Source organism: Adiantum capillus-veneris, chromosome 26 (assembly GCF_014529385.1).
Source record: "Adiantum capillus-veneris isolate H3 chromosome 26, ASM1452938v2, whole genome shotgun sequence".
Lineage (NCBI taxonomy): Eukaryota > Viridiplantae > Streptophyta > Polypodiopsida > Polypodiales > Pteridaceae > Adiantum > Adiantum capillus-veneris.
Window position 1 is genome coordinate 59,373,336 of NC_140956.1, and position 19,720 is coordinate 59,393,055.

General features: G+C 43.4%; 1 protein-coding gene across 1 annotated transcript in view; it reads right to left on the reverse strand.

Annotated features, from left to right (window-relative positions):
* Positions 1–543: 543 nt before the first annotated feature.
* LOC147423530 (Tetratricopeptide repeat (TPR)-like superfamily protein) overlaps positions 544–19,720 on the reverse strand; it is a 78,923-nt gene continuing 59,746 nt past the window's right edge. Inside the window, exons 2-6 of the mRNA XM_086501743.1 lie at positions 2,408–2,508; positions 2,076–2,249; positions 1,883–1,973; positions 1,453–1,753; positions 544–1,234 (exon numbers count right to left, since the gene is read on the reverse strand). Coding sequence (XP_086357869.1) covers positions 860–1,234; positions 1,453–1,753; positions 1,883–1,973; positions 2,076–2,249; positions 2,408–2,508 — 1,042 coding nt within the window. The 3' untranslated portion in view covers positions 544–859. The remainder of the gene's footprint in view (positions 1,235–1,452; positions 1,754–1,882; positions 1,974–2,075; positions 2,250–2,407; positions 2,509–19,720) is intronic.

Below are 19,720 nucleotides of genomic sequence, written 5' to 3' on the forward strand. Positions count from 1 at the left end.
CAAGGGAGATTTGCTACCATATTATGGTAGTGTGCGAATGTACTTGCACCACCGAGAGAATTTTTCCCTCTGTTAAGACATGTTTTTCTGAGTCGTACAGATGTAATCCCTTACTTATAAAATAAGTATCACCTGAAGTTGCAAATCATCTTATAAAACTAATTTCAATGAGCAATAATGAGCATATGTGAAGAGATACTAAGGTTGAAGCCCTTCTTATCGGTTCTAGTCCTAAACAAATGCATGCTTAGGGACAAGGCCCTGAAGCAACAAAAAGAATGGAAGTCACTAAAATTTAGGTGTTCATAAGTCATTGCATAGAAAATTCTTCACATTTGTAAAAGTGAGTGCATGTGTCTCTTGTGCTCGATGCTCTGTATTACAAATCTCAAAGACTTCATCCTGTTTCAAAGTAGAATCTATAAAATTGATTATATCCACCAAGACGAGATCTCTGGAACGATGGACCCTACACATCCTAGAGTTAAACTTCCTAAAGTTGGGCCTACTACCAGGTTCAAACCTACAAGATCAGGCACTGGGTAAGACAGATGCATGTTGTATTACACAATTCTCACAGAAATTGGACATACCATGACCTGGCTGTTCTCTCCTCCAAAACAAACGCCTTCAGACCAAACTAACATTGGCCAAGCAGGCCTTGAAGGGGAACTGGACATCACAAAACATGTCATTGCACTACCCTATGCAAAACTCACATTCAATCATCTGCACAATGTTGCATGCGCTATCATTGAAATCTGGGCAGGGAAAAGGATCCATATATTCCCTTGGCTGACTACAAAATGCAGTGCTTAGCGCATGGTAATGCGCAATGATTAGGCCTTGCACTAGCATTTCAATCTGATTTGTTATTAGAGCCAAAACCTATTTGCGTATCCCCAGCTCCATCTCTTGTCATCATATCATCAAGCGATCGCTTTTTTACCGTAGCCTCTTGCCCATTTGAGACAGCAACAGGGGTAGCCCTCTTGATCCCTCGACCAACAACTCCCAAATGCGTTACTGGAGCCATAGATGTGGAATTAGTAGGAGCATCAAAACCAGGAGAAGGTTCAGCATGGGATGAGCTTCCACTGCTGCCGCCTCCTTGGCCAGCCATCTGTGCCGTTACCTGGAAAACCTGAGTTATACTCTCCACAACAGCAGGATTTGACTCCTTCAATGATTCCAACAATGAGGGACCTGAAGCCATGTTTTCTAGCTCCACAACCTGCATAAAAGTCATCTTTTAGTAAAGTATCCCAGGCTCACATACCCATGAGCACTACTTAAAATAATTTAAGGGCATTTTGGGAAAATATGAGGGACATTTAAAGAATTTTAGATATTTGAGGGGAACTTTGGGAAGTTGCCAAGGTATTTTGGTAATTGTCTTTTTGTTCTTAGAATGCATTTATATCGAGTCCAGAAAAGAAAAAAGTGCTCCACCTTCTCTCTCAATTCACAGAGCAACTCCTCAATTTCCTTGATTTCATTTTCTTGCTTTAGGCACGGGTTATCCAGAGATGCATCCGAACTCAACATGGGCACTCCCTCTGAAAGTGATGCTTTTGGTGAGCTATCGCAAATTGGTGCCTTCCCTTTGGAGTCCACAAGTCCCTTGGCAGTGGCAACTTCATTCTTGAGGCGCTTTAGCCGAGCCTCACATACAGAAACTGCCTGTTGGCAATACCTCAATGCTTCCTTGGGCTTATAACCAAGTTGAAGAGCCAAAGCAAGCTTGAAGCATCTGCAAAGCAGAGTTAAAGAAATACTGGCAAGTCAAGCCTAGCTAAAGCAAACATTGCAACTAGAAGGTCCTCTGCAATGACACAAAAATGTGATTGCTTTAATTAGAGTAGCAATCAATGGAGGATACAATTCTGCAATGCCACGATCATCTGGTTCTACAAGCCCTTCCAAAATTTCCAGTGCACGTGTGTAATCTCGAAGGCACATTTCAAAATCCTCTGCATACCAAAAAAAAAATCTCGATAAACAATCTTTTTGGGTCTTTTGGACTAGACACATACGTTATCTTTAGTTCTAGCTTCATGACACGAAGTGCTTACCTCTCTCAAGGCTTACATCAGCCAGTGCACTAATTACATCCACCTCCTCGATTGAGTGAGACTGTTGCTTCTCATATATAACCCTTGCAATGTCAAGCATATTCCATGCCATGTCTAGGTCTGATTCTTCACCCTCCTCAGCATCCTCTTCATCCTCAGCTTTGTCACCACTTCCTGTTACAAAAGAGAACACCTTGCCATGACTACCAACAAACTACTATGATTGCAAACAATAAACACATTCCAAGCTCGAATAGAGTTTTTCAAGCAAAGGAATAGCTGTGAAACTATGCTCAAGTCCACAAGAGGGAAAACCTGTTCCCCCACCCCACCTAAAGGATCCGTTTCGCTTTGCGCTTTGTAAAGTAGAGCACAGCCATACTTGTAGTATGTGAAAGCAGATTCAAACGCTAATTCTCCATGATGATGAACCCTGGTACACACACAAAAGGCGGTGTTAGATCTCTCATTACATAGTGTTGCCCTGGTCACACCAGTGACTTCAGTCCCAATAAGCCCTTCAAAGCTCTTTCCCGGATGGAGATGTTTTTCTGAACACATCAGACTCCCACTATAAATAAGAAAATCCAAAACCATTTTTTGCAAGAGTTTAAAGCTTTTGGCTACTACATAGAGGTGCTACTAGGAAGAGGTACCATATGTACCGTTGGGTTGCTGTGAGTTTTACGTATGTTCTATGGCTTGTTTTGGCGGCACATTAAGCCTTCATCAAAGAAATCTCTATTTCTTGATTCTCGTCATAAACATAATGAAGATCTCTGAATCAGCTATCCTTTGGCAAGCAGTCTCGACATCTTGATATGCCATTTCTTTGAGCAACCCTCACTTATTGCAAAAGGAACATTTCTAAGGCAAAAATTACACTGCCCATAGAAACGGCTGACTGCCACGCCAGCAAGCATGGCCAGCCCTATCCATAAAAGGAGAAGCATAAGATGCCTTTACGAAAACATGGATGAATTTCCTTAGCAAATCAAATGTGCACTACACAATCCAAAATAGCTTCAATGTTCCCTTTTCCGCCACAGCTGGCATCTTTCGGCTACTACGCTTGGCGCATGATTTGTTAACTCATAGTATCTATATACACACTCCATGTAAGACTGAGGGAACTGATATGTAGAATCCTCCTCCCTACCTCCCTATTTATAGGCCCTCGGCCTTGTAGGATTCCATGCCCATTAAGCAGTCGGCCCTGGGCCCGGTTCCGTGACCCCTCAGGGTTGCCCTTGGCATGACATTGCTCCCCCCTTTGGAGAAGCGTTTTCGTCCTCAAAAGTAAAAGTGGAAAGATCTTCTCAAGAACTCTAATGTTTTCCACAGTGGCACCTCTCAGAGGTCCAGCTTTTCATGTGGCCACTACACGGTTCAGTAATGAAACCAAGAGAAACATCTTGATTTTCCACATTATTGTCTTTGTGCAGCTGTTGATGTAACTCGCTTAAATCCAACATACTGTGTAGACTCTATTTATAACTCGCTCGAGTATTGTAAACGAGTTACCAGTACTAAGAGGTGTCTACAGGAATGACCAGAAGTCGGACGTTCTGGAGAAACTGGAACATTCAGAAATACCTCTTCTCAACTTTCCATGAAAGTGACCTACTGACATAACTCATCAGCATGTACAAAATCCTTGACTTGCTTTCATTTTCCTGTCAATAGGCAACCCCACCATAACGGTGATCAAGGTTGAAAACATGACATAAACATGCAAGGACGCAACATGCTTTGCATCATGATCCCATTATTTAGTTTGGCTTTTAGGTATTTATTACTTATTTGTCAAAGTCTGGGTAAAGCAATTCACTGAGATTGCTATATAAGCAGCCCTCAGCCCCCACTGCATTATCATCAGTTCATTGCCAAGGTTGGTTGGTTCACAATATCTCTCTCTCATGCTTTCTCCCCTTGGTCTCTACGCTTCCAAATCGTCGACTTTGACATGGTATCATAGCTCTGAGCTCCTTGACCTTGGGCGAACAAGGCGGCCCAGAGTAGAGAACCAGTGACAAAGAGGAGAACCGCTGGCGACTATCCCTTTTTTCCTCGCGACATCTCAAAACGCTCGCATTCTTGCTAACAGCAGCAACGCCATGGCACTAGGGAAGAGAGGCTTCAACGACGACGTTTTGAGACGTTGGTCATTCAACAAGTCTTTGTCACAAACTGCTGACGTGTCAAAGCCCTGAAGAAGGGAGCCAACTTGCATTTATCGGCCGAGGGGCCTAAACCCTAAGAAGAACAAGTAACAGAAGAAGAGGTCCTACCAACTTATGGGAACCCCGTCCGATGGGGCCCAAGTGACATAAAGGATTAAAATAAAGCAAGACCCGAAATTGATGACGTGGCAGATTTCCAAAAATTACGCTGACAGTGCGGACGTGGCAAGCTATACGGATTTCCGCGTTTTGCGCTAACTACTGGCGTGGCAGTTGTACGGAATTCCGTGATTTACACTGGCAGCTTTTTGGCATTGGCTTTTGGACCAGTTGCTTTTGAGTTTGAAGCTTTTCACTGTAACTGCTTTTCAGGCCAAGGGCCTTTAAATATGAGGTTAGGACTCATTCTCTGGCATGCTTCCTACAGAAGGTGCAGAGCGTGGAGTTCCGGCTTGTACTATGTTGATGCAATATAAAGAAATACTGAAAGGGGTGCCAAGGTTTGGGGCCAATACTCTCTAGGATGGAATTCTCCCACTCCGTTACGCATGTCGTTTCTCTCTTTCAGTTCAGTTATTATTGAAGTGCAAAAAGTCTGTTCAGTTTGTTCTTTTCTATTGGCACCTGGTGTCTGTCTTGTGACAGTCTTCTTACTAGCGGCCAAGCTAGGGCACTGAGAGCTCTAGGCAAGGGCGTTTGGCAACGCCGACAGGGCTCTGAGGTGACGTGGTGGCACTACATGAAAGCGACAGTAGCTTGCAGCTCTTTTTTCCTTGCGTTTTGATACGTTGTGCCCAACAGCCTTTGACACTGTCATCTCCTCCTCTGCGCAACACTGTTCTGAAACACTGCTTAGCAGCACTTCATCAACTTCCCCACTCTCCCCTTGTCGGCGACCAGCCTCCCTTCCATGCCACAACGTTTTAAAACGTTCTAGACAGTTTGAGCTTGGTGATTTGGAGCCCAAGAGAGGGGTATTCGCTATGGGTTGCGGTGATTCACTTGGGGAAAGACAGCGACTTACGAGGGCATCGAAAGTCAATTAAACGGACTTTTCGGGAGTAGCAGACTCTTTTCACTCATTGAGAGCGAACCGTGCATTTAGCAGCCGGCCAATCGACATGAGGTGGGAAAAAGCAACCTTGGTGTGAGTGCAAGGCTGTCAAGGGGTGCGCCCGCAGGAAAGAGTAGAGCTCGAGTAAGAGAAGATCCTTCTCTAACACAGATTGCAAGCTAAAGAAAGACTTCAAGAACCTCAAGGACTCAAGAACCCAGGAACCCAAGAACCTCAAGACCCCAAGTTCCTCGTGAACTTAAGAACCCAAGATCTCAGTGTATGGTCATCACCTGAAGCCGAATAGATACTTTGCATGAAGGTGATGAGCATGGAGGTGGTGAAGAAGAATTTTCCCCACCAAGAGGTTTTTCCGACCCTCCCCCTTCCCCATCTACGCCACGGTTTGCACCAAATCCGATGGAGGCTTTGGTCAAGTCGATGATGGACACGATGCTACAACAAAAAGCGCAACGCGCTACCTTGGAGCACGAGCACGACGAGCGAAGGTTAGCCTTTGCGCGGGAGCGTGAGCGTGAGCAAGCGCGCTTGGCGCCGAAGAAAGACGAACGACCTTGGAGTTAGAGCGTTGAGGCACAGAGAGACCAGCGCATGCAAGAGTTGGTCCTACAGGTATTCACCTCGAAACCTGAGCCGATCAAAGATATTGGTAGTTCATCAAGTAGCTCAAGCAAAGATTCGGACTCCATCAACCCCGTCATTGAGAAGTTGACGTTCAGTAAGTATAATGGTAAGATGGATGCTACTATTATTCATTCTTGGTTGCATCAATTTAATGCTTACTTTGCAACAACTAAGAAACCATGAAATAGCAAGGTTTTGACGCAACCATGTACCTTGCTGGTGATGCCATTAATTGGTACCATGCATGGCAAGAGGCACAGTTGACCGCACACCTAGAGGAAGTCACGAAGACGCGCCCCTTTCCTTTAATTGGGCCAACTTCCAAGACAAGCTCAAGGCACGGTTTATGCCACCCCACTACCTAGCATGATTGAAAGACGAATGGCGCAATCTCAAGCAAAATGGTATGCCAGTTATGTCTTTCTCTAATCGTGTTATGCAACTCGACACCCAATTACGCAAATTGGATGATGAGCGCAAGGAGGCATTCCTTTATGGATTGGACGAGTATATCAAGTATGATGTCGAGGCACTCGATCCCATCGATGTCAACAAGGCGGTAGCGATTGCTCTCGTACAGAAGATGAAGCACAATAAGGGAAAGCCTAAGGAGAACAAGTCTTCTCAAAGAATCTCTCAGACTCCTCAAAACCCTCAGAACGATAAGAATAGTGAGAATGGTAAGAATGGTACTTCTAGCCAATCTTCCTCTAACCCTTCGAAAAAGAACTCACAAAATGAATCTAAGGGTAAAGTTAAAACACCTACTAAACCTAAGCTAACCCCGGATGAAAAAGCCGCAAAAAGAATTATAGGAGGATACATAACGACAGAAGAATAAGTCATTTATGCTAAGGAAGGTCGTTGTTATCAATGTCACGTCAAGGATCACATTAAAGCGGCTTGTCCTAAGACAGCCCCACCTAAGGAACCCAATGCACCAACAGCTACCACAAGCACTTTAATGAACCAATCTGAATCTTCACATGTTTCTGACACACACATCGATGAGTCTCTCTTTTAAGTGTTATGGTCATGTGAAGGGTCAACGTTTTGTCATATTGTTTGATTCAGGCAATATGCATGATGTGATTAGTGCCTCTCTTGTAGAGAGAGCCCGTCTAGAGGTTAGCCAGACATCTCTCAAGGTGTCGAGCTTCACTCTTGGTATGGACTCTCTCATCTCGCAAGAGTGTCTTGATGTGTTGTTTACAGTTCAACAAGATCCCTTTCGTAGAAAATTTGTCATGTCTCCTCTCTCAAGATGTGATATGCTTTTGGACATTAGATGGTTTCATGAGCATAACCACCTCATTGATTGGGCAGACAATACTCTCACTCTAAATGCCAAAAGTGACTCTCCCATGATCATTCGTGGTGAGGAGGGTCTGCATTCTTTGCCTCTCATCTATCATGTGCAGACAAAGCGTGAATTGCGAAGAGGAGCACAAGCAGAATTCATCTATGCCTCTCCAGTTACCCAGAGCATTCAGGCTCTAGACAGGTATTCAGCTTTTGCCGGAAGACCATCGCATCAAGCTTACGGAGGGGACACAACCTATTAGTAAGGCTCCCTACCGTTTCAACAAGACTCAGGAAGAAGAGTTAGAGCAGCAACTCACGGAGTTAGTGGCCAGAGGATTCATACGTCCTAGTGTAAGTCTTTTTGCTACTCCTATTTTGTTTGTCCGCAAGAAGGATGGTTTGTCTCGTTTGTGTGTTGATTACAGGGCATTGAACAAGATGACCGTCAAGAACAAGTTTCCAATACCTCGCATTGAGTATATCCTCGATAGGCTCAATGGGGCAAAGGTCTTCAGTAAGGTCGATCTCAAAAGTGGATACCATCAGGTAAGGGTATTCAAAGGCGACATCTACAAGACCGCTTTTCGCACAGAGCGAGGGCAATGGGAGGATGTGGTTATGCCTTTTGGATTGACAAGTGCCGTGGATACATTTAACTGTCTCATGGTAGGCCGTTTTGGCGATATGGTTGGTGTATGTGTGTTCATCTTTCTTGATGACATTCTCTTTTTTTTTGCATCGTAGGAACAATATGAAAAGGATGTAGAAAGGGTATTAACCCGTTTGGATGAGTGTCAGTTGTACATTGCAGCTAAGAAATCTGAGTTTTTTCTCACTCAAGTTACCTATTTGGGTTATATCATTTCTGCAGAAGGCGTCAAGCTAGATCCCGCGAAGGTGGAACAGGTACGTAATTGAGATTTGCCCAAAACTACATATGATGTACGTTCTTCTCTTGGTTTATGTCAAGCATATAGTCCACACATAGAGAATTTTGCACGCATTGCCACACCCATGACAGATGTTTTGAAAGAGGTAAAGACTCGCCGACAGCGCGTGGATTTGCCCAAAGCAGTCATTGAGGCTTTCGCAGCTCTCAAGGTTGCGGTGACAGAAGCGCAATGTCTTATCCTTGCCTCTTGGGATGACCCCTTTGAGGTAAGGACAGATGCGAGCAATGTTGCCATAGGCGCTGTGCTTCAGCAGCATGGTCGTCCAGTTGCTTTCCTTAGTCGAAAACTAAATAGTGCACAAAAGAACTATTCAATTTATGATAAAGAACTTTTGTCGGTCATTCACTCTCTTAAGAATTGGAAGCATTTTCTGTATGATAGAGAGTTCACAGTTTACACAGCTCACCAAGCACTCACTCAAGTGGCTCCAATCTATGCTTTAGTGCACATTGGAATGATCGCCAAGCACGGTGGTCACAATTTTTTGAGCAACTTGGAGGTTTGATTGAGTATATGCCTGGAAAAGCTAACCATGTTGCAGATGCGTTAAGTCGTAAAGGACAGATCCTGGCTCTTGAGTCACGATACACAGATTCTCTTCAAGGTGTGTCTTTCGGCAACATGAACCTGTACACAGATTCTGAGTTTGGTAAGCAATGGTTGCAAGCTCTTGCTTCCAAAGGACCTAGCAACTATCTCATTCGTGATGGTTTGTTATATTTTTGTCACCATCTATGTGTGTTTCCCTCTCTCAGGACAACCGTATTGCACGATGTACATGACTCTCTCATGGGTGGACACAAGGGAATGAACACCACTCTCGAAAAAAAAGAAAGATTCTTTTATTGGCCTAAAATGCGAAAGGATGTGTTCCGTTATGTCACACAGTGCACTATTTGTCAAAAGGTAAAAGCTCCTCGAGATAAGCAGCGGGGTCTTTTGCTTCCGCTGCCTATTCCCAATGGATCTTTTCAAGATATTTGCATGGAATTTGTGACTAACCTTCCACCTAGTTTACATTCAAGGAACACTCAATGTTTGACAACTATTGATCATTTCAGCAAGTTTTGCATGTTGATTCCTTGTAAGACCACTGTTAGGTGCAACGGAATGATTGTTTGCACTTTGCTCAAAATGAGTGCTCCGAATTGTGCTCATCTTGAGCAAAGCGCAAACAATCATTCCGCTACACCTTACATTGGTATCAGAGCTTTGGACGTGTTCTGCATTACTCAAGGAAAGAACCACAAGAATTTGTTTTGCTTGTTGCGGTCGCACGAACCCAAGTTTACTTGGGCGTGTCAATTCCTAATCGTGTTTTGTTGAAGAGTGACGGGAATCCCAAGAAAGAAGGGCTTGTCCAACCTCCCCTTGTGTCTCTTTTCACTCATTGAGAGCGGACCGTGCACTTAGCGGCCGGCCAATCGACGTGAGGTGGGAAAAGACAACCTTATGTGAGCGCAAGGCCGCCAAGGGATGCACCCGCAGAAAGGAGTAGAACTCGGGTGAAGAGAAGATCCTTCTCCAACGCGATTTGCAAGCGAAAGAAAACCTCAAGAACCTCAAGACCCTCAAGAACCCAAGAACCAAGACCCTCAAGAACCCAAGTTCCTCGTGAACTTAAGAACCAAAGATCATAGTGCATGGTCGTCACCCGAAGCGGAATGGATACTTCGCATACAGGTGATGAGCATGAGAGAGGCGACAAAGACTCTTCCCCACCAGGAGATGATTTTTTCAACCCTCCCCCTTCGCCATCTACGCAACCAAATGCACCAAATCCTATGGAGACAATGGTCAAGCAGATGATGGCCATGATGGATAGACAAGAAGCAAATCACCTTGCTCAGGACCATGAGCGCGATGAAAGAAACGCAAAACTTGCCGCAAAACAAGAAGACAATCGCCTTGCTTTAGAACGCGAGCGCAACGAACGCAAAGAACGGAAGCAACAAAGAAAGGCGGACGAGGCGGCAAGAAACGCCGCCTTGGAGGCCGATCGTACAGCTCACAGATTGGCTTTGGAGACCGAGCGTTGTCGGGCGATTTGTGTTCGAAAGGTGAGCCAGGAAGGCGCGAGGCCTCTTGCTGTGAGAGGTGTGTGGAAGAGAGTTGCAACAAACACATAATGTAGACAAAGCTTAAAACTGACAGCTTGAACAAGATCCTGAAGCTTGATTATCATTAACAGTATCACTGCTTACATTATTGAAACTCCTTCCATGATTAGAGTGGCTTGGAAGCTTGAATTAGAGTGGGTTATGGTGTCTTTGATTAGATTGGCTATGGAAGATTGGATTAGAGTGGGCTATGGAAGCTTGCCTTAGGATTAGAGTGCTCCAAGCTTATGGCTTCCTCCCCGCTAATACAACAGAGTACGAAAACTTGAATATCTCCTAATCGGTGCAGAATTAGCCTCTGTGCGTGAGATGCAAAAATGTTTTAAAAACCCTTTTCCTTCTCCCAACGCGGCCCGTTTTGTCCAGAAACCTGTTTTACAAAAATTTTCCAGAATAGGACTTTTTCGGCCTCCCTCATGCAGAGAGATGTGAAGTCTCTCACACACTTTCCTTTTTACCACTGACCACATGTCTTCCTCTACCCAAGTTGCCTTATATGTCCTAAGAGCCCTTTCACATGTAAAAGCTTTTCTTCAAGCATAAAATCTCTACACTTAGGCCTTCATAACCACATAAAGCATACACTTTCTGGATCTCCTTGCTTGTTTTCGAGCCCTAGTCACTGTTCAATAAATGTGTGAGCTTCAAATAGACTTTTTCTGCTTCTCTTTACTCTTTTTTCCATCGTGGAAGCGGAGCGGCACGACATCCACCCCTTCTGAACCTGCACAGCCTCCGGTTTGTGCCAACCGGTCTTCAATCTATATCTGCTATAATCACCTTAAGCGGCTTGCCATCAAGATAACATAATTGGTAAGTATATGTAAAACAAAATAAGGCTTAAACCATATCATCAATCGTCTAGCTCAATTATTTGGTAGCTATCCATCGCAAATCTTTGAACCATGTATGTCGTGTCTCCAAAGCATTCAATTATGAAAAACTTGTTTAGTGAACCCCGCCAAACTCAAGTGCTCCAGTTAATGATGCACACGACTTGACCATCAAGCTCACTTTAGGGAACCCTGTCAAGCTCAAGTATGCCTTACTCTGTCTACACACGGAATAGCCGTCAAGTCCATTACTTCAAGTTCTGGTAGCAGAACCAACTCAAAAGATGTGAAGATACTTTATCAATTGTCCAAAGATGTCAACTAGAAGCTAGCCATATAAGATTACTGACCACAAAATCCAATACTCTTTTCTTGATAGCATAAATCCAAAAACAAAACCCAGTACCAGGTAACCTGCCACATGAAAATAAATGATATCTCTGAATCTGCAAGTTGCTCTTCAATAGCTCCCAGGATCAAATGGGATAATAAGAAATTGCCCCAATAGTGGAGCACACACATCTTGTATCAATCAACTTCAAGAATTTCTGCTCCAAATATGCTATTCTAGGATCTAGCAGAAAGAAACCACAATATATACTCAAAAACACCCATCCATAATGAACTTGCCTTTGAAGATCAATCGAATCTCTTGGATCAAAACCCATTAAGATCACATAGCATTGTTGGCCTCCGCAATATACTACAGCTTCTCCTGAAGCATAGTGCAACAGCCACATCTCACAAACTTTTGATAACTTAAGGTCGTTACCAGCAAGAATTAAAAAAATTATGACTCCCTTTTACTGGTAGCCAGGACATCATTGACATAAAAATTACTAGGAATAGTAAATCCAACCACATTTGACACATTGCCCAAGAAAACGAAAAATCTTGTGCGCTTTATGTTGTAACAGGGATGATTTAGTAGCATCACCCCCTCTAGCTTCATAGCCATCATGAAAAACCTTAGGACTTCCTGGACTTGTATCATGAGAGAGATTTTTACCTAGTTTTTGAGGTTGATAATGAATAATAGCTTTATCCTGAAGATCTTTATCCATAACATCCTTGGGAAAATCACCCTTGGAAGTCTCAACATTCAACAAAGCTTTAGGAGTTGGCTCCTCTTGCAGCCCGTATATAAGCATAGATGTAAAATCCATGTCAATATCCTGTTCATAATCAACATAATCTAAGCAATCTTCATACTCATCCATATAATTCCCTGCTTCCTTATCTGCATCCATGTTACTTAGCAATACATCATAGCAGTGCAAAGGCTCATCTGGCACCCCCTCTGAAGAGGTACACACATCAGAAAGCTCTTCTATACTGTCACAACCATCTTCTTCAGATCTAGATAAGAAATGATCGATTATGGCATCTTCTTCCATGATAATAGCATCTGCAAACATATGGTTAGTAGCAATCATAGGTTCATTGACATCCTTAGGCTTATCCTGTGTTGGGTCCACAATCTTGGTCACTTCATCAGCTACTGTGTATATAATAGCTTTGTTTATGCACTCATCTAGAACAAACATGTTGTCCTGCTCGGCTATAGTGCAAATAGTTTCAATAATATCCTATAGAAGCTCATCTGATTAACAAACTCCTTCAGAATAACCCATATCAAGGTCAGCAGCTTGTAAACCACTTGCTGTATAGTCTATGTCATAGTTTTTTTCTCACGCGCCCAATTGGCCAACCATGCTTCCGGACGCGTACGAGCATGATTGACGTATGATTGCCTTTTCCATACGTGGGGCAGCGAATTTAATAATCCGGCAAAATTTAATTGTCTATAATGTTTAAACTTCAAACTTTAAAGTTTTATTCTATTCTGTGGTTTTGTGTTGCTCCAATGCTCTATAGTGTTTTAAAGTTTAAACTTGCATTCTGTGGTTTTTGTGCTACTCTCTAGTGTTTTTTAGGGTGCCGTATGGTATCCCACGTATGAATTCTTCAGGGGGTCTGAACCGCGCTTGTGACAGGCTTCCATACCTGCCCGCGTATGCCGCATGGTTGACGTTAGAAAAAACTATGGTCTATGTCTTCACCGAAACCATTATTGGAGGTAGCATCCATGCAAGCAATCTTTGAAAAGAATTCATATAATTTTGTTTCAATATTAAATTCATCATTTACCTTTTCTTCGTTGCTCAAAATAAGTTCTTCTGAAACTGAATCTGCTACTTCGAGCTCAGCATTTTCTTTGGCTTTGCTTCTTGCAGAAATATGCTCCCAGAATTCATCATAGTTGAGAAACTGCATCTGATCCCCTTCACCTTTATAGAAAAAAATCTGGCTTCGTTCGGTAATCTCCTTCATTGCCAACTCAATAATCCTTGAGCTTTCATAAAGAAACCCATCTGCAAAATAGTCTCGCTGTGTGGGATATGTTTCTGCAAGTTCTCGAACCTTACCTTTAAATTTGGAGGTTACCACTTCTTCAAAACTCGAAATCATCCGATCTTCTGAAATTCCTCGGCTCTTCATCTCGGCTTTATAGCATGCAAGGAGTCCATCTGGATCATGTCCTTGAAAAATTCCATCTTGTTCATGTACGGCATCAAGTGCCATCTCCACTGCATCATCAATCTGCTCTTTCATCTTCATAGCTTTTACTTCTTACAAACATCTCTGAACTAAGCCCAACTTTTTGGCAGATCTGCTGCTGATAGATTTCTATCAAATCTATTGGAATTGAAATCTTCAATAAACTGCATCAACTCTTTTGACATCTCCATCTTTATCTCCCACCCCGGCTCGATTCGCGTCGGGTTCACCAAGAATGTCGAGGGATTTGTGTTCGAAAGGAGAGCCGGGAAGGCGCGGGGCCTCTCGCTGTGAGAGGTGTGTGGAAGAGGGTTGCAGCAAACACAATTAATGTAGACAAAGCTTAAAACTGATAGCTTGAACAAGATCCTGAAGCTTGATTATCATTAACAGTACCACTGCTTACATTATTTAAACTCCTTCCATGATTAGAGTGGCTTGGAAGCTTGGATTAGAGTGGCTTATGGTATCTTTGATTAGATTGGCTATGGAAGATTGGATTAGAGTGGGCTATGGAAGCTTGCCTTAGGATTAGAGTGCTCCAAGCTTATGGCTTCCTCCCCGCTAATACAACAGAGTACGAAAACTTGAATATCTCCTAATCGGTGCAGAATTAGCCTCTGTGCGTGAGATGCAAAAATGTTTTAAAAACCCTTTTCCTTCTCCTAGAGCGGCCCGTTTTGTACAGAAACCTGTTTTACAAAAAATTTCCAGAATAGGACTTTTTCGGCCTCCCTCATGCAGAGATGTGAAGTCTCTTACACACTTTCCTTTTTACCACTGACCATATGTACTAAGAGCCCTTTCACATGTAAAACCTTTTCTTCAAGCATAAAATCTCTAGGCTTAGGCCTTCATAACCACATAAAGCATACACTTTCTGGATCTCCTTGCTTGTTTTCGAGCCCTAGTCACTGCTCAATAAATGTGTGAGCTTCAAATAGACTTTTTCTGCTTCTCTTTACTTTTTTCACATCGTAGTATGCATGATGTGATCAGTTCCTCTCTTGTTGAGAGAGCCCGCCTCGAAGTTAGTCCGAGATCTCCTATCGAGGTCTCTGGCTTTCGTCCCGGTATGGACGCTCTAATCACAGAGGAGTGCCTTGATCTGTTGTTTGAAATTCAACAGACTGCCTTCACTAGAAGATTTGTTGTTTCTCCTCTCTCAGGATGTGATATGATTTTGGGCATTCGATGGTTTCGTGATAATGACGCTCTCATGAAATTTGCGACTAACACTATAACTCTCAATGCTGACAGTGATTCTCCTATTGTCATTCATGGAGAGGACATTGCTCCTTCTCCATCTCTCATTGCTAATATGCAGGACAAGGTTGAAAGGATTCGGGATAAGGAGATTCTCTCAATCTCTCAATTTTTTTTCTCCACAGCATGACACACAGAACTTGCATGATTATGAGAAGCATGATGACTTGAATGATAATGATTTGCATGATGATTTGGATGATAACGACAAACACGATTATTTGCATGATCAAGATGTGATTTCTCACAAGCATGATGAGTTGCATGAAGAAGATATGATTGTTCACAAAGATGATGTGTTAGTGGATGCTTTTTCTAGCGAAGCTAACCTCGTTGCAGATTCGATCAATCACGAAGGATCGATCTTGGCTCTCGAGCCTAGGTCCAAAGAACCACCACAGGAAGTATTATGTGTTCGCATGATTGATACGCACGCATTGTTCGAGTGTTTCATTCGCGACAGTTTCCTGTATTTTAGTCAACATCGTTATGTGATCCCTTTTCCTAGGCATGACATATTGTATGTTTAGCACGTTTCTCTCATGGATGAGCACGAATGTATGCGGTTTTTCCATGAAAAGCTGAAAAGTATGTATGTAAGGAAGTCACATTCCATGTCTCTTCCTTGGCATGACACAGTTTCCGAACGAGCACATGATAGTATGAGCACCAAGCATGGGCATTTCCATTGGGATTTGCCACAGTTGATTGATTTCGATCAAACAAAAAAGATTCGACCTCATTGTTTGTATGTGTTTGATGAGTCTCTATGTTCATCTACATTGCATACGTAGTCTTTAGAGAAGACAAGATTTTTTTCCTTCACTTTACATGGAATGGGTATGTTCATGGTTTTGTGTTGAAGATGGTTTCAGGAATTTTCAGCCATGGAGATTCTTGAAGATGAAAGAAGCAGAACTCTAGACAAAGTTGAAGCATCGAAGGAGCCACAGAAGACTTTGTGTCGCTTTCGGCACGAGCCACGGCCCAAAGAAGCAAGCGTTGCAGACCTTTATGAAGTTCAAGTACTACACGACCCACACAACGGAGTGGGCCGGCGAAGAGTCCCTTCCAAGATTCCGGATGCTGTTGGCGATCTCCCTCGACGCCATACAGTTCGGTACCAGTACCTCACTTTGAAAAGGAGGGGATGTCACGTGACACATCCCAACCCTATGTGTCCGTGGACAAGCTACACCACAGCAGGGTTCAGTCAATCCAGTCAGTTTAGATTAGCAGTGATCTGGCACTTTTGTGAGTCTATTTGTAGACCGTGCATGCCCAGTTACTTAGCATAGATACATATCCTCCGATTGCACGCTACATAAGCATAAGCATTTCCACCAGATTCCATCAGAGTCAGTTTGGGGATTTTTCGAGTGACTTTATCCTATTTTTCCCTATTTTTGACATTTTTCACTTATTTATTAAGTGACTTTTGTTGGGAACTCAGTAGGGCAAATTGGGTAAGTTAATATACAAGCAAACCCAAGTTAGCACAATTGGGCAGATGAGCAAAGAGCACAACAAGCTTTCCCAAGCAACAAGTGCTCCCTCCCTCTCTCAACAAGACCTCCCCAAGTCATCCCCTTGGTGAGCCATCCCCAACAGTTACCATCGCCATCCTCTCCCCATCTTTGGGGTTTTCTCCCACAACAAGCCCTCGCCAGCAAAGTGTCCTCCCTTGGCATTTTTCCCGCGACCAACAAACCACAGCCCTTAGCGTTTTTGATCGCCAACCCTAGAACAAACCTCAACGTTTTTATCAGCGTTTTCAGCATGGGAATCACTGCCATTTCAGCGTTTTTCAGCATTGGGAAAACCTGCAAAATTCCAGCGTTTTAAGCCTACGACCTCAGCCCAAAAACGCAGCCTGAACATGCTTCATCCTCAGCGTTTTTGTCATCAGCATGACCCTTGACGAACCCGTAATATTCAGCCATAAAAACAGCAGTAAAACAGTCATTTTCAGCCACCGAAACAGCCTCGAAATTCAGCAGATAGAAGACCCCAGATTTCAACCCTAAGCCGTCGTCGTCATCCCGTCGTCGTCATCGGCATAGTCCAAGTTGCATCAGTCCATTGCATACGCATTGTACCACTTTGTGCAATCAAAAGTAGACCACTCTCGCCGACGAGAGTGGGGCCTTCGGAGAAGGGTTTTACAAACTCTCGGGTGTCGTATCTCTCTTCTCTCTTTCTCTCAGTCTCATACACTTGCACGCACAATATCCACTCACTTTGTTCGTGATCCTAGCACTCTCCATAAAGACGGAAGGCTAAGGTGTAGCGGAATGAATGTTGTATTTTCTCAAGATTAGTGATCTATATTTGCTCAAGGTTCCTTTTAGTTCTTAGGGAAGGAGAGAGCCTTCCGTCTTTATGGAGAGTACTATGATCACGAACAAAGTGAGTGGATATTGTGCGTGCAAGTGTATGAGACTGAGAGAAAAAGAGAAGAGAGATACGGCACGTGAGAGTTTGTAAAACCCTCCTCCGAAGGCGAGAGTGGTCTACTTTTGATTGCACAAAGTGGTACAATGCGTATGCAATGGACTGATGCCAATGTAAGGTGCAACAGAATGAATGTTGTATTTTCTCAAGATTAGTGATCTATATTTGCTCAAGGTTCCTTTTAGTTCTTAGGGAAGAAGAGAGACTTCCGTCTTTATGGAGAGTGCTATGATCACGAACAAAATGAGTGGATATTGTGCGTGCAAGTGTATGAGACTGAGAGAAAGAGAGAAGAGAGATACGACACCCGAGAGTTTATAAAACCCTCCTCCGAAGGCCCCACTCTCGTCGGCGAGAGTGGTCTACTTTTGATTGCACAAAAGCAATCAAAAGTGGTACAATGCGTATGCAATGGACTGATGCAACTTGGACTACGCCGATGACGACGACAGTGATGATGACGACGACTTAGGGCTGAAATCTGGGGTCTTCTATCTACTGAATTTCGAGGCTGTTTCGGTGGCTGAAAATGACTGTTTTACTGCTGTTTTTATGGCTGAATATTACGGGTTCGTCAAGGGTCATGCTGATGACAAAAACGCTGAGGATGAAGCATGTTCAGGCTGCGTTTTTGGGCTGAGGTCGTAGGCTGAAAACGCTGGATTTTTGCAGGTTTTCCCAATGCTGAAAAACACTGAAATGGCAGTGATTCACATGCTGAAAATGCTGATAAAAACGTTGAGGTTTGTTCTAGGGCTGGCGATCAAAAACGCTAAGGGCTGTGGTTTGTTGGTCGTGGGAAAAACGCCAAGGGAGGACACTTTGCTGGCGAGGGCTTGCTGTGGGAGAAAACGCCAAAGATGGGGAGAGGATGGCGATGGTAACTGCTGAGCACCTGCTGCTTGGAAAAGCCTGTTGTGCTCTTTGCTCATCTGCCCAATTGTGCTAACTTGGGTTTGCTTATATATTAACTTACCCAATTTGCCCTACTGAGTTCCCAACAAAAGTCACTTAATAAATAAGTGAAAAATGTCAAAAATAGGGAAAAATAGGATAAAGTCACTTGAAAAATCCCCAAACTGACTCTGATGGAATCTGGTGGCAATGCTTATGCTTATGTAGTGTGCAACCGGAGGATATGTATCTATGCTAAGTGACTGGGCATTCACGGTCTACGAATAGACTCACAAAAGTGCCAGATCACTGCTAATCTAAACTGACTGGACTGACTGAACCCTATTGTGGTGTAGCTTGTCCACGGACACATAGGGTTGGGATGTGTCACGTGACAACCACAGTCACTGCACAAGATGTAGCACGGTTGTTCATTAAGCATTGGTATCCCCTCTCTGGTTTGCCAAAATCGATTGTTTCAGAAGGGATGTTAAGTTCATGTCCAATTTTTGGCGCGCACTCTTTGAAGATTTTGGCACTAAGTTGAATTTTTCATCGGCTTTTCATCCACAGTCCGATGGTCAAACAGAGATTTACAATCAGTTGGCTTTTGATGTTTTAAAGTCATTTGTACATGATCAACAGTCTCATTGGGAGCTCTATCTCCCATTGGTTCAAGCTATTTTGAATGACTCTTTTTCCTCTGCCATTGGTCGAACTCCGTATGAGGCAGCTTTTGGCCGTCCATTCTAGTCACTTTTGACTTGCTCGGTCAGTCAAATGCATGATGCCAATACTCAAAGTCAGTCGTTGGATGAGATTTCTAAGAGTGTGAAGCTTCGGCTAAGCAAGGCTCAGGAGTCTTACTCACAACAGGCTAACAAGCATCGTCAGGATGTTTCGATTAAAGAAGGGGATTGGGTTTATTTAAGAATCATGAAGCAATGTCTTAAGCAAGTTGGAAAGAAATGTCCTAAGTTCTCTCTCAAAATGTATGGTCCATTTCCTGTCATTAAAAAGATAAATGAGGTTTCCATGAAATTGCAATTGCTTAACTCATGGTCATATGCACAACGTTTTCCATGTTTCTTGGTTGAAAGTGTTTCAAGGAACACCTCCAAAGGACATTTTCAAAGAAGAACCGGAGATCATCGATGAAGCTGAAGTCATGTAGCCGAAGCAAGTGTTGTTGTATCGGTTTCGCCATGGTTCAAAGAAACAAGAGAGACGATACTTTTTGAAGTTCAAGGATCGAGGAACCCACGAAGCAGTGTGGATCGATGAAGAGTTTTTCAAAGATTATCCCGAATTGTTGGCAGGCTACAAGGAAGCCATGCAGATCGGTACCAATACCTCACTTTCAAAAGGAGGGGATG